This window comes from Zootermopsis nevadensis, unplaced genomic scaffold (assembly GCF_977971745.1).
Source record: "Zootermopsis nevadensis isolate Lab colony 2312 unplaced genomic scaffold, Znev_1.0 Znev_ptg000023l, whole genome shotgun sequence".
In the NCBI taxonomy this organism is placed as follows: domain Eukaryota; kingdom Metazoa; phylum Arthropoda; class Insecta; order Blattodea; family Termopsidae; genus Zootermopsis; species Zootermopsis nevadensis.
Genome location: NW_028259155.1, coordinates 5,483,648 through 5,511,586, shown reverse-complemented (window position 1 = coordinate 5,511,586; position 27,939 = coordinate 5,483,648). Strand labels below are relative to the sequence as shown.

At 35.4% G+C, this 27,939-nt stretch overlaps 4 protein-coding genes across 8 annotated transcripts in view; 2 read left to right on the top strand and 2 right to left on the bottom strand.

Moving 5' to 3' along the window:
- Positions 1 to 255: 255 nt before the first annotated feature.
- Positions 256 to 3,096, bottom strand: LOC110839321 (peroxiredoxin 2). 3 transcript variants are annotated; one of them, XM_022083424.2, is made up of 4 exons: positions 2,941 to 3,096; positions 1,808 to 1,949; positions 1,164 to 1,534; positions 256 to 882 (listed from the first exon to the last, which is right to left on the bottom strand). In XM_022083424.2, exons 2-4 carry the CDS (start codon positions 1,939 to 1,941, stop codon positions 797 to 799), a joined length of 591 nt encoding a protein of 196 aa, XP_021939116.2. In that variant the 5' UTR covers positions 1,942 to 1,949; positions 2,941 to 3,096; the 3' UTR covers positions 256 to 796. The 3 variants fall into 3 exon arrangements, with proteins under 3 accessions (XP_021939116.2, XP_021939117.2, XP_021939118.2); XM_022083425.2 differs by lacking the exon at positions 2,941 to 3,096 and adding an exon at positions 2,518 to 2,673; XM_022083426.2 differs by lacking the exon at positions 2,941 to 3,096 and adding an exon at positions 2,387 to 2,527.
- Positions 3,097 to 3,840: 744 nt separating this feature from the next.
- Nrk (Neurospecific receptor kinase) lies at positions 3,841 to 22,987 on the top strand. Its single transcript, XM_022083427.2, has 8 exons — positions 3,841 to 4,064; positions 6,098 to 6,278; positions 7,882 to 8,084; positions 8,652 to 8,928; positions 10,448 to 10,690; positions 11,907 to 12,103; positions 12,411 to 12,566; positions 12,648 to 22,987. The coding sequence occupies exons 2-8, from the start codon at positions 6,200 to 6,202 to the stop codon at positions 13,500 to 13,502; spliced, it is 2,010 nt and encodes a 669-aa protein (XP_021939119.2). The 5' UTR covers positions 3,841 to 4,064; positions 6,098 to 6,199; the 3' UTR covers positions 13,503 to 22,987.
- A 768-nt stretch (positions 22,988 to 23,755) lies between these two features.
- The window catches only part of CRMP (Collapsin Response Mediator Protein), a 118,376-nt gene continuing 114,192 nt past the window's right edge, over positions 23,756 to 27,939 (top strand). The window contains exon 1 of one of the 3 annotated variants that reach the window (XM_087354483.1): positions 23,756 to 24,279. In XM_087354483.1, the coding sequence (XP_087210609.1) occupies positions 24,095 to 24,279 (185 nt within the window). In that variant the 5' untranslated portion in view covers positions 23,756 to 24,094. The remainder of the gene's footprint in view (positions 24,280 to 27,939) is intronic. The other 2 variants (XM_087354484.1, XM_087354482.1) reach the window with 2 other exon arrangements.
- The window catches only part of Prestin (solute carrier family 26 member prestin), a 29,233-nt gene continuing 26,639 nt past the window's right edge, over positions 25,346 to 27,939 (bottom strand). Inside the window, exon 14 of the mRNA XM_087354486.1 lies at positions 25,346 to 27,550. Coding sequence (XP_087210612.1) covers positions 27,414 to 27,550 — 137 coding nt within the window. The 3' untranslated portion in view covers positions 25,346 to 27,413. The remainder of the gene's footprint in view (positions 27,551 to 27,939) is intronic.

The window sequence follows — 27,939 nt, the reverse complement described above, 5'->3', positions numbered from 1 at the left end:
CCCCCCTTTTGCAAGAGAAAATATGGCCATACTTTGAGGTTATGTCTTTCATTTGTTTGGCAATGCATATGTTTATATTTGTGTTCCTCAATACCAGAAAATTTTGCCCTTCTCTTACTGACCAATTCCTAAATCATGTAACAGACTGCATAATATTAATTGTGAGAGCCATATGCAGTCCACTGACCCCTGATGTAAAGTATGAATTCCAGCCTGGAAAACAATTAGAAAAAAGAATGTTCTTTATACAGCTCCTCTTGTTGGATTCAAACAGCATTTATTTCTACACAAGAATTATCATACAGAGTCAAAAAAACACCATCATATCCAATACACATTTAATTTTAAATTAGAACATACAAGAACACAAACTGAGAAGGATAAGACTGATTTAGTCACTGAAAATGTAATGTTACTTCTTATTCTGACATGTAATTATATGAAAGAATGCATCAAACTAAATATGAACTGTGTTACACAAATCCTTATTCATAAAAACGGGACCACATTACAAACATGCAACTTGTATAATTTTACATACAACACAGATAATGTTTCCAAATATACTTAGCAAGTTCTCACTTCCAAGCTTTCAATATAGTGTTATTAATCTCGTACTTTTACATTTTATGTCGAGCTGCGGGAAGACAGAGAGGCTTGGTTATCGAACAATCAAATATGAAATAATTTCAAAGCCATGTGTAACACAATTTTACAAAGCAAAACTAACACTTTGAACACACATTCTTTTGTAAATAACTAAGTTCTTTCATTCACATCTACCCACAGAAAACACTTATTCTATATGGCTGAAGTATTCAAGGCTGGCAGCAGGATCAGGTTTCATGGTTTTGCTGCCTGGTCGCCAATTTGCTGGACAGACTGAAAATTGCAAATCTTCAATTACTAAATAGTTTTCAACCATTTCTTAATGTACGATGAACACTGTTTTATTAATGTCAACCACCCACAAATGTGATTTCCTTATCTATATTTATATTATTATTTGCACTGAGGTATTATACTTAATATCATTTAACCCTGAATATGTCTACACCCAGTATGGATAGCTGATACTCTCGGGTTACAAGACGCGTCAGGTGGCAGAATGGTGAATTTTTGGGTTTCATTAAAGGCCTGGGGAATTTGATAAGGTTACTTACCCTCTCCATTCACATCTGTGAACTGGAATGCTTGTACAAGACGCAAAGTCTCGTCCACAGACCGTCCAACAGGAAGATCATTCACAGTTATCTGCCTCAGATTCTGTTTCCCGTCAATAATAAACAGCCCACGAAATGGAACGCCAGTCTCCTCATTGTATACACCATACTGTCTGGCCAACTTTCCAGCCTTGTCGGCAATAAGAGGAATGTTCATCTCTCCGAGCCCCCCTTTCTTGCGTGGCGTATTCACCCAAGCAAGGTGAGAAAAGTGACTATCACAAGAAGCTGCAAGTACTTCACAGCCAATATTTTTAAACTCGGCTGCACGGTCAGAAAATGCGATTATCTCAGTAGGGCAGACAAATGTACTGAAAAAATAATGGAGATGCTGAAAAAATTAGCTAACAGACCATTATTAAACAAGTTTTATATATAATCTGCATGAGGAATGTTAGTGCTAGATTTTTATTTCCCTGTTCAGTGCACTGCAGAAACTATTGGGACTGTCAGTCCACAATAGATTCTAAAATTTTGTATAAGAGCAGACATAAAAAACATGACTTCAATACAAACTTGTTATACATTAAGAAGTTATAGAAACTCTTCTATCAAGATCATATAGTGGAAGAATAGCAACTTACAAATCAAGGGGGTAAAAGAAAAGCACGACATATTTCCCTTTGTAGTCACTAAGGGAGATATCCTTGAATTGCCCATTTACAACAGCTGTAGATGTAAACTGGGGAGCAGGTTTCTGCAAATCTGGGACAGGCATCCTGAAAACTGAAACATACAATGAGGGAGAACTGTACTATTTCGAAGGTCAAATATTTGTAACACACATTGCATTCAGGTTTTACCAAGTTTCACAATAATTCTGAGGATATTCCTACGATGCCTAATTTAACCCAAGTTACTAACATTTCTGCAGTATTTGCACAAAAGCAGGCATCAACAAGCTGAATAATAGACTTTCAGCAACAAATTCATGATTGTAAGACATCCTACAAAACAAATAACATATGCCATATAAACTACATGGAACTGATACTGGACTCTCAGCATACACAATGCACAATGTTTTTTTACTGACATGACACATCACAATACAGAAGAAAGAACGTACGAAATTAAATTGGGAAGTATGCACCCTGTCAGTACAAGCACCTAAAAATATAGTAAAGAAACAATGGATTTATAAACCGCATAATGTGACATACTAAGATGGCCAACACGCTGCTTCTCTCAAAAATAAAGTTCGAAAACGAAAAAGTGTTTTAAACTGTGTACTATACACGCTTCGTAATCTTTGTTGTACATAAACTGGTGAATCTACGAACACAAAACTCACTTTATCGTTTACTCTAACAGAACTGTCCACGTACAGTTATGGTTATGTAATAGCTCGGCAATCACTTCAGTTCGATCGTGTAGCAAAGATTAGCTCAAACACAATTTCATCACTCTACCAACGAAGTTGCTAACTCATTCGCCGGTATCAGCAAGCTTTCTTAAAATTGTAGAATTAGTAAATATATTACGTGCACTTTGTAATTGTTGCAAATATGTTTTATTTTCCTCCAATAAACCATAAAGTGGGATTGAAATGGCAATGCTTAATTTGCCGCAAATACTTTCTCTTTCATATGTATTCAAAGGCCTGGACTCACATGATAAATATATATACTTATTATTACCCACGAAACTGAATACCTGTCTACCGCAATACCAAATTCTAAAAGCTTTAAAAATAAATAAATAACTTTAGACTCACGTGCTATTGGACTCTTCCCGGTAACAACAGTAGCCTTGACACACTGACTTCTGCGATACTGTCTGTGACAATGACGTCTTAAACTAATTATTATTTGTAATAATTGTCCCTAATTTAAAAAAGAGCCTAATGTTTATGTTGAATTTCTTACTGCTCAGATGTACATTAACACACAAAATATCTTCTTATCAATTCAAATTTCTAAAAAGAAGTTCTTAAAATAAAATAAAAGTTTATTTGATTTGGCGGGAAAGATATGTCACAACACCAAGGAATATACGGTGCGAGAATCCAGAAATATCTGTGATGTTTAAACAAAGAAGTAATCGAGCAGCGTGAACGGTTTTGCAGTTGGACAAAACAGAATAACAAACCCTGCTAATTACTTGGTTTCATAAAATGTTGCTACAAAGAACAAATGAGGCGGATTATGTAACATTACTTCTGGAATTTCCGACAAGTACATCATAAGAACTGACAAAGCAGTTTTTCCTCCTTTCTCAGCGTATCTCTTCGGTAGTGAAGAATTTGTTCCAGATTTAACATTTTCAGAATTGGTTTTATTTCAACCTGCGATTTCTTCACAATCTCACACTTGTACATCAGAACTATAATTCGTTTCTTGATAATCTGAATGATATGGAATGCCGAAAACATAAATATAGCTACCATAATTGCTAATCCTGTAAGGTACTTAGCTCGGAAGGTGTTTTCCTTACAGTAATAAATATTCTACCAGACTACACGGCGCAACAACCCAGTAGACAACCATCTTTATTGTGTACGAAATCTGGCACAAAAGTACAAGGAACCTTGGATTAAACGCATAATGGCGTCTTTTTGCGTTTTGGTATTATCAGTGGTTTTCTGGTTTTTGGACCACAGATAATACCAATACACTGGTTTATGTTGCTTTTTATTCCGCGCCATTCGCAGAGGCATCTTAAGGTTGTTTCTGTACTATAATTATTGTTGACTAATTCCGATATGGGAGTTAAGGCAGGAATAATGTAAAATGTCTAAAACTATGTATTTTTATATTTCCCGTTATTAATTATGAATAAATTGTATCGTGGTTTCACAATTCAGTAGTTGGATTTATAAAAGAAGATAAACTGTGTTATGTAAGTGTGAAATCGTTTTATGAAGCGGGTTTTATCCCATGATATATGCTGGTTTATTTACTAATTTTTCAGCATATAGTTCTTTCTTTACATTAAAGTGGTCGTTGGGACAAGAATGAGTGGAGACAATTGTGTATTTGGAATTGTTTTATTTATCTTTATCGGAGATGTTTGTTAGATTACAGTTTTGTTGTGAATTTGTACATCACATAAATTTTTGAAAATCATGACTCTTTGGGTGCCTGACTTCTGTTTATTATTAATTTTATAGGTATTTATTATTAATGAAGGATATATCCATTTGAATTTTCTTAGCATTTGGAACAGTTTTCATCAGTAATTTCAGGCAAGTGAAAATGAGGCAAATAAGGGTGAGGTTAGATAGTATCAATTAGATCAATACCATTTGTATAATATTGTAAATTTGTGGAAAATGGTGTACTGTAGTCTGTCTTTGTACGCTTTTAAAGTTTATTGCAAGTACAGAACAATTATGGCGACTAAATATAATTTGCTGTTTTGGAGATTTATGTTACATTTGCTAGCTGCAATATAGACTTTTGTAACTTACCCCAGGGATCGACAGATCCGAGTCTTATGTTTGCCAAGGTGTCAAGAAATTCTGTCATAACACCCTGAATTTTTGAGTAAAACTTTGAATATAATTTTGTTTAGCTGTCAGTTGTGATATATGATTTGAAGCTTTTGCAGTGACTAAAATCCTCTTGGACAGTCAGCTGCACCAGATGGGTTACATGAAGATACCAATGTTTCAGGTATCGTCTCAGTCCTCATCATCAGAGATGGTTGCCAAAACATTGGTATCTTCGTGTAACCAATTGACATGGCTGATTGCCTGAGAAAATTTTATTCTGTTATTTGTGATCATTTGTACTACAGTAGCAAGGACCTCTAAAACGTTGGTAATCATCTACCATACTACACGGCGCAACAACCCAGAAGACAGCAATCTTCTTGTATGAATTTGAACAGTCACTATTGTCATAACTTTTTTCCATCGTAAGATCAATCCACCACTTTGAACCGTATATTCAGGCAAAATAGCTGTATAGGGCAGTGTTATTATATGTAATATGATTTGGTCCTGAGTACTGTCTTAAAATACATGCATCAAAGAATATACTGAAAGAGAAATTTATCTTGAAAACAGCCCTTTCTAAGACTAACATACTAATTCATATATTGTATAAGTAAATGGTATACTTTGAGAAACAACACTTGTAAAGTTTGTCTTTTGCAGCCAGAATCGATTACAGAACAGACAATGAACAGCAAGTCACATATTAATAAAGGAAATACCTCCTTCTGTCACACTTCTTGCCTCACCAATGCAGCACAGACAAACAGTAATTACACAACACTTTAAGGACTGTTTGAACATTAAATAATTTCTCGCTGTGGGGACGTTACTTGGCCAGCCTCTTTTCCCGATCTGTCGGCTTGTCATTTCTTTTAATGGGACTACTTGAAAAGCAAAGTGTTATAATGCGTCTAGCGGACTTAAATAATCAGTTTCTGAAGAAATTAATGCCGTATCACCGGCCATGTTATTGCATGTAATATGTTATGAATCGAGTGCATCAATTTTGGTGGATGACATCTGACAGCTATTACTTTAATAAAGTAACTTTGTTATAATTTTCCTCCATAATGGAAAACACTTGTCTTTCAATTCACATTACTTTGAGTATATTTTAATAAACTATGGTTATGGTTGACCAGTTTATCTTTAACAGTGGTGAATGAATGTTGCCACACTCTGTACATGGAAGTGAAGAATGATTGGATTATGTCAGCTGTATGCTTACATCGTTTCCAGTTTTAGATGTAGACATTTTTATGTGCTTGGTTTTTGTTGTACAGAGTGTACATCCTAATTTCCAGCTCTGATGATGAGTCATTTAGCTTTGTTTGTCAGATGTTGGCAGTGCTGCAAACTGTACACTTTGAAGGTTTTATTTTGAGAATTCTTAGATATAAATTAACAAAACTATCTCTATGTTTAATTTTAGTTGCCGAGTATGACAATCTTGTCCTGGATTTTGCTGTACAAGCTCATTGCAGCAAAGATCTATCAGTTAAGCATACGATGAGAATAAAATCTGCACGTTTGTATGTGGTCAGACATGGCTCTGATCCTGTGGTATCTTCTCTGGGGCACAGCAGTAATAAAGCATATCTCGGCTCAGACAGGTGAGACATTTTGTTATATGCCAGCTGAAGTTGTGTTCCTTTTTGCTTTATTATGGTAGTGTACTCTCATCTAACAATTCTTTTGTTTTGATATTTTATAAGAAGATATATTTTAGTGTTGTACTTGTAATATGTGGTCAGCGTGATAAAATTAAATTTTGGGTTATCCATTTACTTTCACAGTGAACTTATGTTAATGAAGAATATGGTAGAATTCCAATTAGCTGACTTAAAGGGACTGATGGATTGTTGGATAATAAAAAATACTGGATGACGTGGAAGACGAAAGAACAGTTTATAACTAAGTTTACAATATTGTTAAATTATTAAGAAAATACAATACTGCATCATATAAAAAACTTACAAAAATAGCATTTAACTTAATGTGAATTTGTAAGTGAAAGAGTTTATTTTTTAAGAAATGGTAATGGGTATTTGGATGGCAAGTCAGATAACTGAAGGTTGAATAATTGGGACTCTACTGTATAGAAGGATTCTTGGATTAAAACTCAATGTAGGTTATTATTCACATTTGGGACCTTACATATTTTTCCTTGCCACGCTACATCAAGCAAATTCTCTGGAAGGTTAGTATAGAATTGGTTTGTATTTTTCGGTTTCCATAGGAATTGAGTGTGAAGGTGAGAAGATTTTATTTCTTAATTAAGTTATTTTTGAGTAATATTTAGCAATCCAAACTGCAGTATAAAGGGTTTCTGTGAGGATATGCGTCGTCTTGAATATCTCTACCGGCTTCATGGTGTTAACTGAAGCCCACTTGCATTCTGCTTGAAGTGAGATGAAACTGTGAGATCCACCAATCCAATTCGTACTATTTTCTCTCATTATATGATTCTGCTCCACCTGGTTAAAGGTAAAGGAGACTGTGCCATCCTCACGTTAGGTCCAGTCACAGGTTTGCCGTCAAGTTTAATTCAAACGTATTGTGATATAATCAGTGATTATGAAGTGGGTTCTTAAAATGGATTATTTCACACTGTTATCAGTACAGTTGATTATTTAGTGGATTAATGTCTGATGTTTCACAATTTACAGTTCTTATTATCTGGGTAAGAATGATCTCTTCTACATTGTAATGCGTGGTTCTGTAACTAATCTCCGCTGACTTCGTCTTGCCTATCACTTAGACACCCAACTTTCGACTTACTCTGTGCCACACCATCTTGCACTTGTATATGCACCAGAGATGGTACTTCAGACTTTCAAATAATTTCCAGAATGATTATTGTGATTTGAGGTGTTTCTGAAATGGTGTTGACAGATAATGCTGTTTGTCGCTGTAGATTAGCTGGGAATCTTTCAGAATGTGTTGTATGTAGCATCACTGGTGTTACTGCAGGGTGGCACACCGTCTCAGTCTGTAAGTCCACTACAATATCTATATATGCCATTTTAAGGGACAACTGAATAAGATTGGGTGGACCATCCAGAACGCCATTAATTTTATGTTCATTCTGTTTATGTGATATGGGAATGGTGTTTATGTTTTATGGACTTATTTTAACTTTTGAGTCAGAGAATTTTGTCATGTGGTACATATTATTTGTAGGTAGCACTTTAGGTTGTGACGTTATTTTCGCAGGTGAGACAGGACAGTTGCCTCCACCTGGTTACTGTGCGCCATACAACGGAAGGATCTGCAAGCATTATTTGAATGGGACAGGTCTGGTTTGGTTCAACATTTCACACGAAAATACTGGTGGCTGGGAGAATGAACAGATCACAGCTGGGCTCTGGGCAGAGATGGTAGTGGGGTTGAAAGAGCCTTGTCGTAGTGCTGCTGAGGTATTAAAAATTCACAAATCTCATTCTGTATGTAAATTGAAAGTTTGAGATGAAATGAAACAGTTTCAAAACCCCTGTGAGTGTGGTGATGTAAATAGAGTTGTCAGTTTTTCTAAACGGTCGTATATTTACAAACTTTTAGCAGAAGAATGTGTTATGTCAGTAGGTTAATAAAACATACGTGACATAGTATTTCAGTTTTTGAAGCAGCATAATATGTGTGGCTAATTTAATTTTTGAACTGACTATATAACATATAAATAAGTGTTTGCCAAAAGGTCTCACGTGACCACCCCCGACACCTGTTAATGGGGTTGAGGTGTGTGCTTCACATCCCTATCACACCTTTGTGTGCCACCAGTTTCAGAAATATAAAAACTTGTGCCACAGACATAACAAAAATTTGGGAAACACTTGTTTATAATTATGCTTTTGACTGACTAAATGGAGAAGTCGAGAAACTAATAATCTCTTAGCTAATCTAGAATTTTAATAAGGGTTTATTCCTATGTTTCCGATACCCTGTCACTATTTGCATCTCATTATGTTTTTATGTATGTTGAGCAGAAACTTCTGTGTACTTACGCATTTCCGCAATGCCAGTTGCGAAATGGGTACCCAGTGGGGCTGCCACTGTGTGCAGAGGATTGTGTGGCTGTGCGACAGTTATTCTGTTATAATGATTGGGCACTTATCGAAGATAACAAGCAGCGTGGTATTTTTTTCAAGTCACGTGGCCACTTTCACCTACCAGACTGTGAATTGCTCCCAAGCTTCCGAGGTTCAAACCCCCCTGCCTGTTCTCACGCTAAGCTGACAGAAATGAAGATGGAGGAAGTGACATGTATGTATTTCTTCTCTGATTGTAAATACCCGAGTTTTTATTGGAGAAATTTGAATGCACTCTGCACACTACCTTTACTGGTGAACTGCGTTTTCTTTGCGGATATATGCTTTGGTTCCTTGGTTAGCTGATGATGGCAGAATATTTACTTTTGCTTATCAAAGGAACTTGTATGTAAATTAAGTTTTAATTTTTTGCAGATTCTTGCAAATTCTAATTATATATCTATCCTACACTGTCATCATGCACTTTATAAAATAACTGAACTTGAAATGAAGAATATGTTTTCAAGTCTCAGGCGTTAATACCATAAACCAGCATTTCTCAACCTATGGTATGCATACCACTGGTGGTACACAAACTAAGTACTAAAATCAAAAGATAGTATTAACATAAATAAGTTTTCCCTGAACGTGTTTGGTTAGTGGTACATTTAATGTGTTAAATTAGAATTAGTGGTACAACAGTGAAAAAAGTTGAGAATCCCTGCTGTAAACAAAAATGCACTCGCCCTTATGTGATAGTAAGGAAGTAGGTATAGAAATAAAGCAACTGGAATGTGTGTTTATCTGTGTTACAGGATGGGATCATAATGTAGTAATAGGTAACAAATTCTTTGAAAATATAACAAAAAGTTTAGGTATTTCAGATTGTCAAAAAGAAATCAAAAATACCTTTATGAACATGTTAAGAAGAGGTCAAATTTGAGAATTCTTGCTGTTGTTTATTTCAGAATATTTTATTTCCATGTCTCCAATCTGAAGAGTAAAATATAGTTTTACCCAGTGTTTTGTATGATTTCATCCAAAAGACATAAGTGTGCATGAGAAAATGTGCAGAAGTAAATATTCGGATCTGACAAAGTAAGATAATCACAGAGAAGGTTACATAATGATGAGCTATATCATTCACCAAACTATATTAAAGATGTCATTAACCGCTGAGGAGCTTCATCTGTTAATATTCCACAATAGGTTGGACGTGTAGCTCGTATGGAAGAATTGAGAAAAGCAAATATAATATTTTGTTTGGAATACCTGAAGGCAAGAGACCCCTTTTGGAAACAGGAGTAATAGGTACCGGGGTCCTTTACCTGGGATAAAGTGCAGCTGAGGTGTGATACTTACCACTCACCCCGTTTTAGTGCCGAGGCCCCCCCCCAAGCGCCTACATGGCATATACTGGGACAACTTTAGTTTTCATCTTTTTTACAAGTAATGGAATGATAGTTCTACAAAAGCGGGATATTTCTTGAATAGCTGAATAATAACTAGACAAGAAAGAGATATTATGGAGTTAATTATTAGTTAGTTGTAGTATAATACTACTGATCCTCCTCCTGCTGCTATTGCTTTTATTATGTATTACAAGCATTACTATTGCTACTGGTTTTGGGGGACGAAAGTATGTCAAAGATCGTCTTTGCGAGAAACCTGGTATGTGACTTCCTACTGCCAGAAAAATTATTTTAAAAAACATGAAAGCAGTGTTTTTAAGAAAATTGAACTCTTTTGTGCAGATGATTGCGTAAAAGGGCGAGGTCGTTTCTATCAGGGGACAGTTAACAGAACGAAACAAGGGTTACCATGTCAACATTGGAACTCCCAATTACCTCACTCGCATTACCGCCCTCCAGATGTTTTCCCTGAGGTGCAGAATGCAGAGAATTTCTGTCGTAATGCGGGTGGTGAAGAACCCTCTCCTTGGTGTTACACCATGGATCCCACAGTGCGATGGCAGCGCTGTGATATACCCATCTGTGGTAAGCGCTGTTGTAGTATTAATAGTAGATACGTGAAGTGTACTGTGTTCAAAATTTTATGTAATAAATGTGTAAAGGTGTATATGATTACTCTTGCAATGGTAGTAATGCATAATCTTAAAACCATGCATACCATGTAGCGTATTGGAATATGAAGTATGTATACAAACAAAAACTGTTTACACTTTAAAGGACACTAATGTCAAACGTGTTTTGACCTCAAGAGGTCATCAGTGGCAAAACAAATTAATTCATATAATACAAATCAAAAAAAGATTATGGTTTTTAACGGGGCATAAAGGCATGTATTTTACAAAACCATATTTATATAACACCTCACTGGTCAATGATTGCACAGGAGTTGGTGTATTAAATTGATCACTTCGCTTTTATATCCACTGGTCTGATTGCCGTTGTTGGTCTACGGTGAGTCGTGGTCAAGTAGTCTGGTAGAAGTTTACCATTGTTTCATAGGTGCTTGCTGCCTCCAACATTACCCTGATGGTCGAGTTAACACTTCTGAAACGACGGTAAACTTCTGCCAGACCGAACTGCCCAACAACCCAGAAGACAGCCATCTTCATGCTTGCCACCAAGTGAATGTCAAATCTCACGTAATAAAATCTTGTGAGATTTGAGATTCTGTACCAGTGAAAGAGCCCTGGAACATATTGAGCAGGAGGCAGGCTGTTTTCAGAGCCATTCTGGATATTGTGACAAAGAGAAAAACCTTGCTGTGGTGGGAATTTAAACTTCATGATAATACAGAATTAATATGTGATATGTTTTGATTTTTGTTAATAAATCTTCAACATTTTCTCAATATATGAATGAAAGATGCATACCTGACAGAAATTTCAATTGGAGGACCTAGTGATAATGATTGTCTCTCATTGAAAGTGATGTCGTTTGTGAAAATAGCTGAAGACCTGAAGATGGACTCATACTTCCAAAATATGTTGTCATAAAAATTTATGGCAGGACTTGAGCAAATAGGTGCAGTAGTACGCAGATTTGCACAATTTTCTCTCTCTTTAATAATCCATATAAATTTTCTCCATTGTCATGACCTTGTTAGTGGAAGTTCTGTAATCTGCCACTTGATTCGTCTCACTTCAGAAACAGATTACGTCACGTCACTGACCTAACAGGCCAGTAAAATTATTGAGATAGAGGAAATGGTTTATCTCGCAACAGTAAAGTGTTTTCTTTTCAGAAAATGTGACAGATTCAGATGAAACTGATTACATTGGAGTGAAAGACTTAACAATGGAGGCATTTTTCACTCCGAAGTTCATCCTAATCTTGTCAGCGGTAGGACTTGCTGGTCTTGTTATGATACTTCTGCTTTTCCTGCTTTGTCATCGCGTGTACAAACATCGAATGGGATATAATCCTACTGCAACACGAGAGGTTTGTCTTGAATGCCTAAACTTTTGTAGATAACATTTGTGATAGGAAGAAAGCATATTAGTTAATTATTGATCATGCGGTGCAATAGACTGTATTATGTGAGATAAATACATGTTGGACGTCATAATTTTTTTGACTCTTCTATGTAATGGCAGCTTTGATGTTTGTGAGAACTGTATGAAGGTTTTATTTTTTGTGTTCGTAAATATATGCCAATATTGTATTCATAGTCAGGCATTTTGTCTCATTTTCATTTGTATGTAACAATCTGACTGCGTTGGTTAAGACCTTGTTTTACTTTGTGCAGGAAGTAAACATTGACTTGGACAAATTACCAAGCAATATGGCTTATCACAGAACAGGAGCACAACTAAATCCAAAATTAGAGAAACTGGAGTTCCCAAGAAATGATATAATCTATATTCGCGACCTTGGTCAGGGTGCCTTCGGACGTGTTTTTCAGGTACGTTGATAGAGTTGTGATTTTTATTTTTTGTCTCCGAATGTTTTAAGTATGTTTAGATTGTGAACTGTGTGTTTTTAGGCAAAAGCTCCAGGTCTAGTCAAAGGGGAAGAATTTACTTTGGTAGCGGTGAAGATGCTGAAGGATGAGGCATCAGAAGATCTGCAGGTAGATTTTGAGAGAGAGGCTTGTTTGTTGGCAGAATTTGACCATCCTAACATTGTGAAACTCTTGGGTGTGTGTGCCATTGGTCGACCGATGTGTTTGCTTTTTGAATACATGGGTCGTGGCGACCTCAATGAGTTCTTGCGCTCTTGTTCGCCCAGCAACTATATTGTGCGCAGTTCTGAAGGGGATGGTGAAATGTTCAAAGATGTGCAACTTACTCACTTGGATCTGGTGAATGTGGCATGGCAAGTGGCTGCAGGCATGGTGTATCTCTCAGATCGTAAGTTTGTGCATCGTGATCTGGCCACCCGGAATTGTCTTATCGATGATAACATGGTGGTAAAAATTGCTGATTTTGGCTTGTCACAGAAGATCTACCTGCAAGACTATTACAAAGGAGATGACCATGATGCTATTCCTGTGCGCTGGATGCCCCTTGAAAGCATCTTGTATAACAAATATACGGTGGAATCGGACGTGTGGGCCTTTGGTGTGTGTCTGTGGGAGATATTCTCCTTTGCTTTGCAGCCATATTATGGTATGACACATGAGGAAGTTGTGAAATACATCAAAGAAGGTAATGTACTTCAGTGTCCAGAAAATACACCAAAATCATTGTATGAACTGATGAAGCTGTGCTGGAACCGTAAGCCGTCGGCCCGTCCTGGGTTCCGTGTGATCTATAGGACTTTGGAAGACATCCGAGCTGAGGTAGAACGTGCCCAAAATGTTCGTGCAGGCCCTTACACTTGTGGTGTGCATGTGTGACGTGATGTAATCATGTGTGGCTACATTATTTTTGTATAATTTTAACATATATTTACACGCAGATGTGGGATATCTCTAGTCACTTCTCATTTAGCTGATCACAATATTATTACATCTGGTTCTTATATTATCTCTTTCAGCTATCTAGCACTAGAGAGTACATTTACTGATAACGTTCATCTTATTTTTTACACATTTTACAATTAATGCAATACTGTGTTAAATTAAAGTAGAAATCTGTTGTAGCTCTCGTTTCTAGCATTGACATATCACCTGCATGTGGAAATTTGGTGAAAATGTTACAGCACGTGCTGGAATTTGGTGACAGAACAAACGCTGTATTTACCTAAACATAAGATTACTTCCAACCTAAGAAGGTAAGTTGCCATGTGAGCCATCCAAATTTGTATTACTTATCATACCATAAGTAATACAAATTATTCTATGTAAACTTTTACTTCATGAATGGAAACATTTATTACATTATGCAACACACATGAATTGTATTGATATTCTTGCCCTACCAACTTTTATGCAGTGAAATTAATTTTTCCTGCAAAGTACTAGTGGTGATATAAAGATGTTGACCCTAGAACTTATTTTTATTAGTAAATTTAATGCAACACTTTATTTTTCAGTCATCATTGTTCATCACAACTTTTGTCTAATATATTGGTTAAATAAAGTACTTAGAACAGTTTATTCATCACTTGCTTATCTTGTGGACAGAGTAATTAGTTTCATAATACTATTTGTAATGAACCTTTCTCACAGTTTTTTTTACTGTATATTTAAACTTTAAAGAAGCTCTGCTGGTATAAAATCATAAGGTAAGCAGAGACATCACATCCTGGCAATAAATTTAATAGTTTTGAGTATCAAAAATTCAAGATACTCATTTAAATGTTACTGGTAGGTCATTTATACTGTATACGTATCCTTGCATTGAACTTAAGTATATGCAAACTGAAAAATAAAGCATGCACTATAAATCAGTTTTACATTAAGCACCACTGTAGCAGGACAGTTTTGTTGAAGTCTGTGAGATGGATATTTACATGCTATGTTATTATTTATTTATTTTATTTTTCTCTCTCCTGTCCCTGTCTATTGCTTCTTTTCTTGTGTTCAGTATCTTTTACCTTCTTGCAGGACTGGTTGTCGAATCATTCAATTTCTTCAATGGTGCCATCCTCATGAACAAAAACTATTCTGAGTCCTGGTAATTATTTCATCTTTTCTGATTCTTGTTCATGGTCATCCATCTCTTATAAGATGTCACATGTCATCAGTAGTTCGATACATTATACGAGGCGCGTCCTCAAAGTAAGTTTCCCTGGGGCCGTTTACAGAAACAAAACACAATTTCATGGAAATATTTATTGCAACAGATACAGCAAGTGTCCAGCTATTTTTCAACATATTCGCCACCGGAATTGAGACATTTGTCATACCGTGGGACCAACTTTTGAATACCTGTGTCGTAGAAGTCTGCCGCCTGGGATTGGAACCACTGTGTGACAACCATCTCCGCTTCTCTGTCATTCTCAAAACGCTGACGCTGACCGGACAGGAATTTCTTGAGGTGTAGGAAAAGATGGAAATCACTGGGAGCGAGGTCCGGGCTGTAGGGTGAATGATTAAACACCTCCCAGCTGAACTCCTGCAGGAGACTTGCTGTCCGTCGAGCCGTGTGCGGCCTAGCGTTATCACTGACTGCACTTCACAGTCGGCGGGAGCTGGAATAAGAACCTCCATCTTCAACAGCTGCAACGATGCTACTGTGAGAACGCGGGAAGTACCGTTAGTGCATGTGCCATGCTACGTCATTGCTCTATCACGTACGCACAGTCGCTTCGCTCAATATAAGGTTTGCTAGCTGTGGGACGAGTGGGAAACTTACTTTGAGGACGCGCCTCGTAATAAAATCTTTTGTGATCACGTGCTTTAGTTCTGAGTAGAAGTCCAGTATTTTGGAGACTGTCTTCGTCGCCAAAGCATGATATCAAGTGTACATGCTGTTTATACAGATCCGTTGAGGCTCCGCCTTCTTCAAGAACAGTTGTCACGTAAAGGATGGAAGGATAATGGGTAGAGTCAAGAGTAAACTCATATTTGTACATCAGCTTGATGGTGCAAACGTGTTACTGCATCTGGAAAGCCAAGCTGGAATGACCCATCTGGTGTTGTTCTGACTGAATGTTGCTGAACTTTGGGCATCAGTGGAGCTGTTCGTGACGGGTTTCAGGCTCATCTTAATAGGGTAACCTATCTTCATTTTAACATGTATTCTCTGGTTTCTTTCTGTATTGTGTTCTGCTACATTGGATTTGTCTGGTTGGTGAAGGCATATGTGAGAACTATGTCCTTTGAATCTGCCTTTTGTGGTGCGTCCCATCTGTTCATCAACATACACCTTAGAACATTCACATGGAATATGGTATATGCCCAGAACATTTCATCCTTGGTCGTCATACAGCAGTTTCGACATGTTGATACTCTTCTCGGCTGGCCATAGTCTGCTGCTCTTACTGAGGTTAATAGCATGCGTGGTATTACAGCCATACCAGTTGGATCGCCTGTTTGTATCTGAGGTTGTTGTCTTCGGTGTTGTGCTCCATGGCTCTCCTTTGTCCTAGTGTCATTTGTTGGATTGTATTCCTTAACTATTTTCCTTACTAACCACAGTATAGTTTGATTCAGAACTTTGTGCAACAGTTATTACTCTGAACGTAATTGGGACACATGTTCTTAAGTCTGTAATTTGTTAACCCTAATTTATTTGCTGTAAAACTTAATGCTATATATTATCTTTGTTGAATTCAATGTTGGTTAGATATGAACACTTCTGTACTGCTTTTCAAAACCTGGAGGTGAAGTGTATAAATTTGTATATATCTGAATGAGACATTACAACTATGGAGAGTCGTGTGTTGTACAACAGTGGGCTTGGTTGGATTCATTATTTTCCACCTAAATTTACTACTTTTACATATTGTTGTTCAAAGATAGTTTTTCACAGTTGGTTGAGTTTACTAAAAAGAAAGTTTCTTTGTTTGGTACCACCTATAAGTGTGGACACTAGGTCTTACTATAAAATTTACTAATGCCTGATGTAAGCAATGAGTGTGACTAAAAGAATTTTAAAATTGGTATTAGTGTTATATCCATTTTCAGTTTTGAGTTGGGGCAGTATTTTATACATGGATTAATGATGCTTTCATTTGTGAAGTACATTTGATTCTGTAGTGTATTAAATTTGAACTAGTCGCAATTGACAAATAATGGTGTTTGAAAATGATTGTAAGAAGTATGTAATTAATCAGATTCATGTTCATCTTAAGCATAGTTTTCAAATCTTTGTTACATGTTTATACCTGACAGTATGTTTCCATGTGGGTGTGTTAATATTTCTTCAATTTTTTATTACGTACATATATGATAATAATTCATTTCTCTGGTTTAACACTTGCATTTCGAGTTTTCATACCCTGTATGAATCTGTATATTAAATCCCATTTAACCTTCAGTTGTAGAGTATTAGAGAATTATGTGTCATTGTTAAAATTGTGATTTGGTCTTGTGTAAGTGTGAATTGTAAACGATGATACAGGCTTTCTGTGAGTGATGTGTGTGCATTGATTGAATCAAGTTACCAAATGACAACTAAGAATTTTGTTGGTTTTGCATTAATATGTTTGCTACCAAAGTGTGGTATTTAATGCTTCCAGCACCATAATCCCCCATTTCAGTGAACACTCCATGTAATTCTAATATAGTAAACCTTTGATTTAACGGACCTCGATTTAACAGATTTTGGATTGAATGGGCACCGTCTGATGTCCATTAAAACTGAAGATGACTTGCTATGACGATTCTGTTTTTTTGCATTTAATTATCTCTTTACACTTTTTTAATGAACCTTGTGTCATTGTAGGTAACCAGTTAATATTACTAATATATTTAATGGTATTCCTAGTGGCATCATAAAAACAACTATGCAATTTAACTGACAGTCAGAATTACTAGACCCCACCTTCCAGTCCATAAATTTGGAATATGACATTATGGATAAACAGATGTTGGTTGAAATTTAATGTATAAATAACTAATGTGCCCCCTTTCCCCCCAATGTATTTTTTCTGTCACTATTTATTATGCATAATACTGTTTGTTTTTCATACTGCTGTGGTTTGATCAACTGTGTGTTGGCATTGTATTGAGTTCACAGTTGATCTTGTGGCTTTGTGTGTCTGTGTTATGTGCAGTCTGCTAAAGTTCAGCCATAGAAGCAAAAATATTGAAATACCAAAAGGAACAGTAGAAAATTCATATGACATGAGCTACAGGTCAGGTACATCAAAGGTGAAACAAAAGTGTCTTTGATTTTTTCAACCGGTCAGTATCTTTTGCATTGTTACATACGAAACACTAGAAAAGGAAGATGTATTCTTCTGTCTTTTTGCATTGTGCTCTCTCTCTCTCCAAAGATAAACCATTTTTTTCATCTGCATAAAAAAAGAGATTTCAGAGGTGTAGCTGGTACACATTACACCATAACCTCAATGTCTGCTGAAGTTGATGGCTTTGCAAATGATATTGGAGGTTATGAGAGGCATGTTTTATAGTAAGCAACTTAAGAACTTCATTAATAAAACAAGTAATGTTTCAGAGTCTGTAGTTTCTTTGAAATTTGGAACCAAATGAAATTAGAACACTTAGGTATGAAAATTTCACTTTTGTGAGTGCAGTAGAGTCTTAAGGGCTGCTATTTTTTCTTGTATAATTTTGTTAACACTGGTTAGGGAAAATTGTATGAAAGTGATCATGACATTTATTTTTTATTTTCCAGTAGGCAGATAAATAAAAACATTCAGAATTTCTGATTGTCCAATCAACATTTTGACCTAAAGTGGTCAGTCTTAAGTAGTATCTAGTATAAAAATCACTGCTGTAACATATCCAGTCACTTTATTGCTACCAAGAAAGGAGTTGAAACTTGTTTGAAAGGTTTCAGGCAAATAGGTGTTAAGAATATACTGATCTTTCCATAACTAAGCTTTGGAGCAGATCGACTTTCCGACTTTAACCGACAAATGCAATACTGTGTGTGTGGATTTGTATAATGTTTGTAATTTTATACTTCTGCATATAACCCTTTACTTTTGTAATTTGTGAGATTTTATTTACAAATGTTTCGGCTAAATGCACCAGAGATAGTAGTAAGCCTTTTCATGCAAATGCAAATACATAAAAATATTCATAAAAAGGCTATAATTTTAGAATTGCATTGTTTTTCTGGGTGTTTGATTTGTTGAAAGTGTTAACGGTGACCAACATTTGTCCAAACTCACATTTCAACCTGTGTTAATATTAGACGTGGTTTTGCTGAAGAAAATTGTCATACATACTTACTCCATGGAGCTGAGTCCTTCCGGAGAAGCCAACGGTCACTCACCCATTCAAGAAATTTGCAACATTTTATGGAACCTGAAGGTTCATTACCATTTTCACAAGACCCTGCTACTGGTCCCTATCCTGTTCTTTGTCATTGCAAAAATAAATGAAGGTGCACAGAATTAAGGAAAATTGATGTCATGAACAATTTGAAAGTCCTTTTTGGTTTTAATTTTACCATGCTTAACCCCAGGATATGAAAGATTTAATTTATTCTAATCTTTGATCCTGCATTAAATAAAATGTTAATTATACTGCATTTTATATTTTATTCATATGTTGGCATTAATTAAGCTTTGAATGAATATGTTGAAGGTAAAATTTTAAAATTGTTTGCTTTATTTGTAGGTGACTTGTAAAATTTGTTACGCATCTTAGTTGCCACTTGCTGCTATTTTGTAATTTTATTCAACATCTCACTCTTTTACCACATTCCTTACTTTTTGTACAGAACTGAATGAATAAATGTTACATGTATATAAATAAATTAAATTTATGTGGTGAATATATACTGTGCGCTTGACTGGGCATCAGGTGCAATTGGATGAGGAACAAGTGGTTGAATATATAAGCGAAAATGTCTGTTGTGACATTAACCTGAATCCTATGTTTAAAAAAAATTATATATATATTGTATGGACAGTCTAAAGTACAACATACAGTACATGTGTATAAAGATTTATGGTTTTCACAGCGGTGAGTCTGAAGATTGCCGTCTTCTGGGTTATTGTGCCGTGTAGTCTGGTCGATGTCCACTGCCCTGATGACGGAGGCAGCGTGACCTCTGAAACGTTGGTAGACATTACCTGACTACACAGCGCAACAACCCAGAAGACAACAATCTTCATGTATGTGAAGCTTCCAGTTTTCAGCATGGAAATAAAGCTGCACTGACATGATTGTGCTATGGTCCATAATATATATAGTAGTTGAGCTGAATATTAGATTTAAATTAAAAAGATTTGTCCTCAATCATGTTAGAAATTGGAGCGTTTTATACTATTTTTATTTATTTTATAGTTTGTTTAATGACACTTTTTCAGTAGCTTGTGTCATACACTATATTCCATACTAAGTAGGATTTGAGGTTCTCATGGCCGTGAGTACAAAGATGACTGACTGTCTTCTGGATAGTAGCACCATGTAGTCTGGTAAAAGTTGACCAACATTTCTTGCTGCCTCCATCATCAGGACAATTACTCCAATGATGGAGGCATGAAGGACCTGAAGACAGCTATCTATGGGCTCACCACTGTGAAAAGCTCAAATCCTTCTAAACTTCTACCAGACTGCACAGTGCTGCAACCCAGAAGACAACCATCTCCTATAGTGCATACTGTATAATTGAAATGGGAAGTTAAATTTAAGTGAAAGAAGAAATGGAAACATTTATTATTACGTTACAATGAATGTGATGAAAAGTATCCAGCAGTGGCATATCGTGATCATTTTTATTCTTTCTGATGTGATGATTGTGCAGTGCTCCAAGTGCTTCCTTTGGTATAGAACTTATATCTTCAACATTCAGTAATTGTTGTAATGCATAACATTAAAAGGAATCTGTCTTGTATGTTATAGGAAATGTATCATTGTAGGTTTTAATTAAGTCTGAATCGGGGGTGTGTTGCTCATTTGTTAACAGGGGGCTCACATCACCAAACTATTTCATTTTTTGTTTTGTTTTCATTTTGGCATTTGGAGGTAGGGATGGGTAAGATATATTAATACATGATTGTAGATGTGTATCAGTATTTTGATACTTGTATTATCACCTGTATAATCTGATATTCAATTCATTTCAGTTTGACAGAAGGCCAATTACAGATACAGTACAAGAAAAGAACACAATAATAAATATAGCAAAATAAATAGATTATCAAAAAATTATGAGAGTAGAGGACATTTATATACAAAGGCAACTTGCTACTGAATACATCAATATCTTTGTAATAATAATTTAATTAAATTAAGTAATTTAGAATAAAGGCAGTAATTTCTCTGTTGATAACAAAGGGCTTAGACAATTAACCTAAAATTAACAAAGGGTTCACATAAGCCTCCTGCAGCACACCCCTGTTCAGAACCAGGAAAATGAGTTTGATGTATTTAAATGGATAGCGCATGTAAAGTAATTTGCTGTACTGATGTACTAGTTTTGATTTCGGGCAGCTTTCTATATGATATACCCATGGAATTGCCAGTGTAGAGACATTAAGTTCAAGATCTGTTAAAAAAGGGGATTTTGTTACTTTTGTTTTGTTAAGTTAGCCTGGACACATGAATGCTTAGTGAATTTTGGTTACTTTTGGTTCATTCATCAAAGGTTTGGTGAATATTTTATCTACTGAGTACTTGTTCCCACTTGAAAAAGGATTGCCACCCTTTATTGATCCAGATGTTTATATCTTAAAGATTTGACTGAATATAATTTTGTTTTGTACCAAAGTATTTTTATGAAATTTGGTTTTCTAACAACTATTATTCTGACTATTTCAGTACAAGGTTGCAGGTGAGACCATACAGTCAAACAAGAAACAGTGGGTTAACTTGTAAATTAGATAGAAATATGGAGATTGTGTGAAATGTAGAAAGATTGAAATCCTAGTACCCAAAATGAATTATGGTGATAACATATGAATATGAATGTACATTTCACAATAGTTTTTACCAAAGATTTTTTAACTGAATGTGTGATATACTTGTTTGTGTCTCAGTATTTATTTGTGCAAGTGTTGTATCATGTAAGTGAAATCTGTTGGAGTAACATGGTAAGGTGGGACCAAAAGCAGTAAGTCATAAAATCAAATTATTAATTAATCCACACCTGTTTGTAGAATTGATTCTTGTGTTTCATGCATTTATATTTTCCTGTGTAGTAGCAGAATTCATCCATTTGCTGTATGCCACTGGTTTTAAATCTGTACAGTAGAATGTAAAGGTGCCGTTAGGTATCTTACAGAGGATTAGCAATTAAATATAAAGTAACTGATAATGATTTTATATTATGTACTAGATTGTTCAGTTTGAAACAGGAAATAGCTAATTTGCTTGCAGTAAAAGTAAAGTAAAGCCATCTCTTCAAATGCCAATGTTGGCACTTAGGGGAGAGGAGGTATATCTCCTACTCATTCTTAACCTTGGCATGAGAAGGGGGTGAGTGGTTAGTATCATGCCCCAGCTGTGCTTTACCCCCCAGGAAATGACCCTGGTACCCATTAGATAGGCTGGGTTGGCCCCAGAGCTGGTCTGGACACAGAGGTTAAGGGAAAAACCTCTGCCCCTATCATAGTTATTGAACAATATTTGATACAAGGCAAATTACAGATGTTGGTATGTCTTTGTAACATATTGAGACAGCAATATGACACCTTTCAAGATGGTATTGTGGTTGCAAATTTTCAAAGTTCATAATTTTAGTGTTCTTTTAAGAAGACCAAAATTAGTTTTTATCTGAAATAAACATTTATATAATCTGTGACTTTGATTCATATGTGCAGTGAGAAACTTTCAGCCAGACAAGACATTGAATCTTGAGAGTAATTATTACTAGAGTCTAAGAACATACGCCAGTAAAAGTAAAATCTTAATATACCAAATGCTAGAACATCATTAGTTTGTGGAGTTGGTTCTAATATTCATAACAGTATGACATTATGAAGACCCACTGAACCATGTGTTTTATTCTTATTGTAAGATTGTGTAAAGAGGTTGAAATTTATTCACTTTTACTGGAAATGTCAGTGTTGTTTATGATGCTTTATACTGGAGAGTATATTGTGGTCATAAATAGCTCAAGCAGATGGCAACATGTATTTTCCATTTATGTCAAAATTAGTTTTGATAAAGGTAACATAATAATCCTGTTATTGTTTGTGGATTTAAAAGTAGAATGTCTTATGACCCATTTAGTGGAAATAAGTCCAAAGGTTCAGATATACTCTTACCGAGTAGTTGGGCATAGTGAAACATTATCCTTGTCTATGTTTTCATTGCCAAAGAAAGGAAAATAAATCATATGTGACAGAATAGTTGGTTCCTTTTCTCTTTGATGTTCCATGCCAAATTTCTAACCACGTATTTTCCTGTTATAAAACTGAGTTGCCTTTTGATTTGTCATTAAATTTTGTCAGATATGTGGAGTCAATTTGTTTAATTCAGTGGCAACAAGGCTTATATGTACCATTTGCTTTAACAGTCTGTAACTCGGTGTTTTATATTAATCGGTTATGTATGATTTTTAGTGTAAACAGGGATTATTTCCTTAAACAGCATTAACCAAGTGATCTTTATAGTGGTGAGGTGTTGTGTATTCTTTGAGGTATAGACTGAATTCTTAAACTTTATTTGTACAAACTTTGGCTTCAGAGGGTCAATTTTTGTTGTGTGTTCATATGACCATCAATCTCCACAGTGTGTTGTTAAGTAATTTAACAATACTGAAAATGTTTATAATTTCTTCTTCAATAATTCAATCTTCATACAGTATTTAGAGGGCTTTTTTATTTATATATATATTTTTTGAAATATGGACTTGCCATAATTTTGTAAACATTACTGAAAAGTATGAATGTAATTAATCAGTGAAATTTGTATAGGTGTAGTCTAATAGGTTATGGAGCATAGTGAATGACGAGGATATTTAAATTCTGAAAAGATTGTGAAGAGCAAGAGTTTGGGAATTTTCGTGTTGCACTGTTTTCATCCCAGGCTGAGATATTCCACTGCCTAGTAGGATTATATTTGAAGGGTTAGTCAGATGTATGTTGGTATAAATGGAGAAGTATTTATAAGTGGCATTCATATCCAACACTGTTGTGAATACAGTAGACAGTTGTTAAATCATTTCCAATTTTTATGAGTATTTTGAAGTGTTTGTTTATTGTGGGTTATTTAATGATGTTCGTATCCTAATACGTGCAATCGCTGATATGGTTAACGGAACCCTGTTCGCGGTTCCTGGCGGGAACTGTATGACTTCGCCCAGCTCTCAGTGTAGTTGTCCGACACTGTGTTTAGTATTGAATAATGTGAGTGGATATGGTTCGATGCAGTGTTGAACATCGTATGTGAAATGCGGTTCTGCTAGATAGTGGAGACAATTTCGTCGTAATTTTCCCAGGGTCACAGTTGGAAGCATGACATACATCCGTATTCTTACCGAGGAAAAACTAGACGAAAGAAGGGCAAGGTTAGAACACACCAAATCATTGATACGCTTTCCACAAAAATCGTCAGCAGACGAAGCGGCGAATTTCAACGCGTTTAAGTGGTACAAAGAACGTGTTCAGGGACATCGTTTTCAGCACCTCTTACAACTTAGGTAAGTTGATTTTATTGTTTTAATGGACCGATACTTCACTCGTATCAGGAAAATATTGTGCTTGGTTATGGGTCAGTTCCTGTCGGTTGCTGGGATGTTACAAACGTGTAACCTTTCAGGTAGACGCACTGTACTCTACCAGTATATGCCTGGAGGAACTGAGGAAAACCAGACAGGATATCAGGTCCTTTAGCCAAGATTTGAACCCATGCCCATCAAAATGTATGTTGTTTACTCATAAGGGACTGGTTTTTGATTATGTATTGGCTTTGGACTTCATCAGAACACTGAATTATTTCAAATTGTAAATTTGCTGTATTCAAGTTCTTTGTAGCCTCATTTTTATACACAACAGGGTGACAGAGAACATGTTTTGTGTTATCAAAGAAGACTCTTGTTTTGGTATTTTTTTATGACTAACATGTGCAAGTTTTTCCATTCAGTTCTTAATTTAAATGCAACTGTGGTGAACTTTCATCAGTAGAAATTCAGAAGCTAAGTATATATGTGAAATAATTAATTTAGAGAATTTGAGGATTGTTTGTGGTGTAACAGACTTTTATACCATGCTCTATAAACATTTATTTATATTAGATTTGAGGTTGTCACAGCAGTGAAGCTGTTGATGTCTTTTGACTGCCCTAGCTTATATTTGGAATGTTTGTAGAATAACATTTTTTATTTAATGTGAAAGTGAAGGTGTTATCATGGCAACCACCTTCTGAGCCATTGATTGTGCCTTCTGATATACCATATGATGACTGTCAGAAGAATTGGACATAAAATTCTTGTCAAAAGGGTTCCAGACCAGAGATAGGGCATAGCTCTATCGATTGGGCCCAACAGAGTAGGTTTTACCTGAAGGCGGAGATAGACTCCCATATCCGATACATCATGGTTTTTATTGATTTTATTTAGTATTGGATGATGGATAATATCCAAAAAACAGTTTACTTCAACAATGCGCCATCGTCACAAATTTCAGAATTGAGCTGAATATATGGTATATAAGAACTGGAGATCATACTAAAAAACTATTACCTCTTTATATTATAAATGCACAGCATTTATTTGAAACAAATTTAAATATTTATTCATAAATTATTGTTCAAATACAAATATTTGGGGCAAAACAGTAAAAATGTTTAGTACAGAACACTTAACAATGATGCACATAAAATATGAGGGACATTGAACATAGGATCAGTCATTGTGTGCTGAGCACTTCATCTTATCAATAATAATGACAGGTAACTTTTTTTTCCACTTCCTCTTAACTGCTGTTATATTTTAGTCACATCCTTTTTTTAACACTTTTGTGCTAGAAACTTTCTGAGTTTCTTCTTTCCCATGAAAAAATGTATTTTCTGAAGTCTATCAAGGTGATCTTTCATGATCTATTCTGCAATAGTGCAGTGCAATACATGAAAATTTTTAGCACATTTTCCAGAAGTGTAACATTTGCACAACATAAAATTTCCCCACATCATGTTACACATTTATTTTACTCTTTAACTGTACAAAGTTCTGCTGTTTCATGTGACTGCTTTATTATACAGACCATAAAATATTAATTTGTTGTTTATGTTTTTGTCCATAAGACTTAGTATGAATATTATGCCATTAGGTGTCATTCCATATTTGAACATTTTAAATCCTTAACAACGTTTCTAATATTGCAAATATGTGAATTTATGAAATGGAAGCAATGCTAACTTCCTCAAATTATGGATCCTGAAGCTATGCAACCTTCATTCAGATATTTTTTGTGTAGAATGATATAAGTTCTGCATTTACTTTTCTCTTTGAAACTTTTGTATGTAATTTAGCATGGTTATAAAAAACTACAATTTTTTTGTGTGTTAAAAATTACAGTTAGCTTGATTTTGTGAATTTTTGAGGTTATGGCTAACAACATTAGATAGTGAATTACAGTACTGCCAAGTCAGCAATTGATAAAATGTTACCATTTGCATGCATATAGAAGTATTTAATGGTAGTAGGCATCCTATGAATTTCCCAAACGTGTTTAATTTTCCTCTATGGGTATGACTTTGTATCCCTTTGGAATAATGAAAACTGGCGATATGGAAAAGTAAATGAGCAGACCACAAACCAGTTATCTCGTTTCAAAGAGTAGTTTGTAGATGATAATATTCAATTATAATAAATTCTTCTCAGGCTACCAGCTGTGTAAGGTGGTTTAATGAAGAAAACACAACATTTCGAGAACCATCTTCGTCATCACCCTCAGGTATTCTCCATTAAACCACCTTACACGTCTAGTAGCCCAAGAAGAATTATTTATACTTAGTTGCCTTGAAAGCTCAGATCATACATACTATTGTTGTGAAGTTTAGTTTGCCAAAAATTGTTTTCCTACACAAGGCTCGAGCAATCACATTAGTTGCGACCTGCTTCTACAGCCGCAGCAGTGCCCTGAGGATGAGAACAGCATAGTTCTCAAAACATTGACGGTTTATTCCCCAGCTCAACTGACACGGCTGACAACCCAAAAGTCATCATATTACTAAAAACACTGTGAAAACTTTAAATTTTGACATTATTAAATCGTTTTCTTGTTCACATAAACCAAATTCCTCTTAGGTATTATCGGGCACCTGCATAATATAATTATGTAGGTTATCACTAAGAATGTTAATACATGGTATAATTAACATACAGTCTTCATGTAGACAAAGTACTTAATCTGTAGATACACTATGGAGTTCATATGACCTTGAAATATGAACTGTTATAGTCCAGGTAATGCTTTCTTTCGTGTTGTACGCACATCCATATTCTTAAAGCTTGATACATTTTCCAATGAGTGAGAATGAGTTCAGCAATCTAAACAAGCTTTGTGAGCATACAAAACTTGTTATCCTAAGTTACTACCTTGACTAACATTTTCTTGTTACAAGAGTACTGAAATGTAAGCTTCAGATTTTGCTTCTATTTTGTCTCCAATGCTAGAACATTTTTCACACTCCATAGACTGGGCCAGTTGAATATTTTGAATATTCTCTTTATGTAACTCCACTTGAATTGAGTATCTTGCTTTACTGCTAATCAGCACCACTTACAGCACTTACAGTCCTGTTTCTTCTTTGAGGATTGTCATTTTATCAAAATCACACCCTGATACTAGCAGATCTATTCATGTTGCACTGTGCAAATGTAACTGCATCGTGGACTGTTGGAAATGTCTTGAAGGAATTAGAAGTATCCAAAAAAAGGTCACACTTCTGTAATTTCTCATATACTGGATCTGGAAAAAAAAATGTGTGAAGATGTGATTGTCTGTGAATGAGTAAACACATCATTTCAAAAGTTAGTGAGCTTAAAAATTATGTAAAACTAAATGTACCCTTTCTTAACCCTTGTTAAATTGTAGAATTTGTTTGTTTAGATCGGCATGATCCAACCGGTAGCCTGCCAGATGACAAGCTGTTGCAGGAGCAAATTTAAAATAATATGTAATTTAACACATTTGAATTAATTTATATTTTAGCTTATACTAAATAAGTATTTTTAAAGATAATGAAAATTGGGTATTGATTTTAAAAAAATAGTGCCAGATCCAAGGAAAATTAATCTTGACCTCAGGTAAGAAGAAAGTTGGACCACCCTGATTTAGATGTCAACTTTTTATCCAGT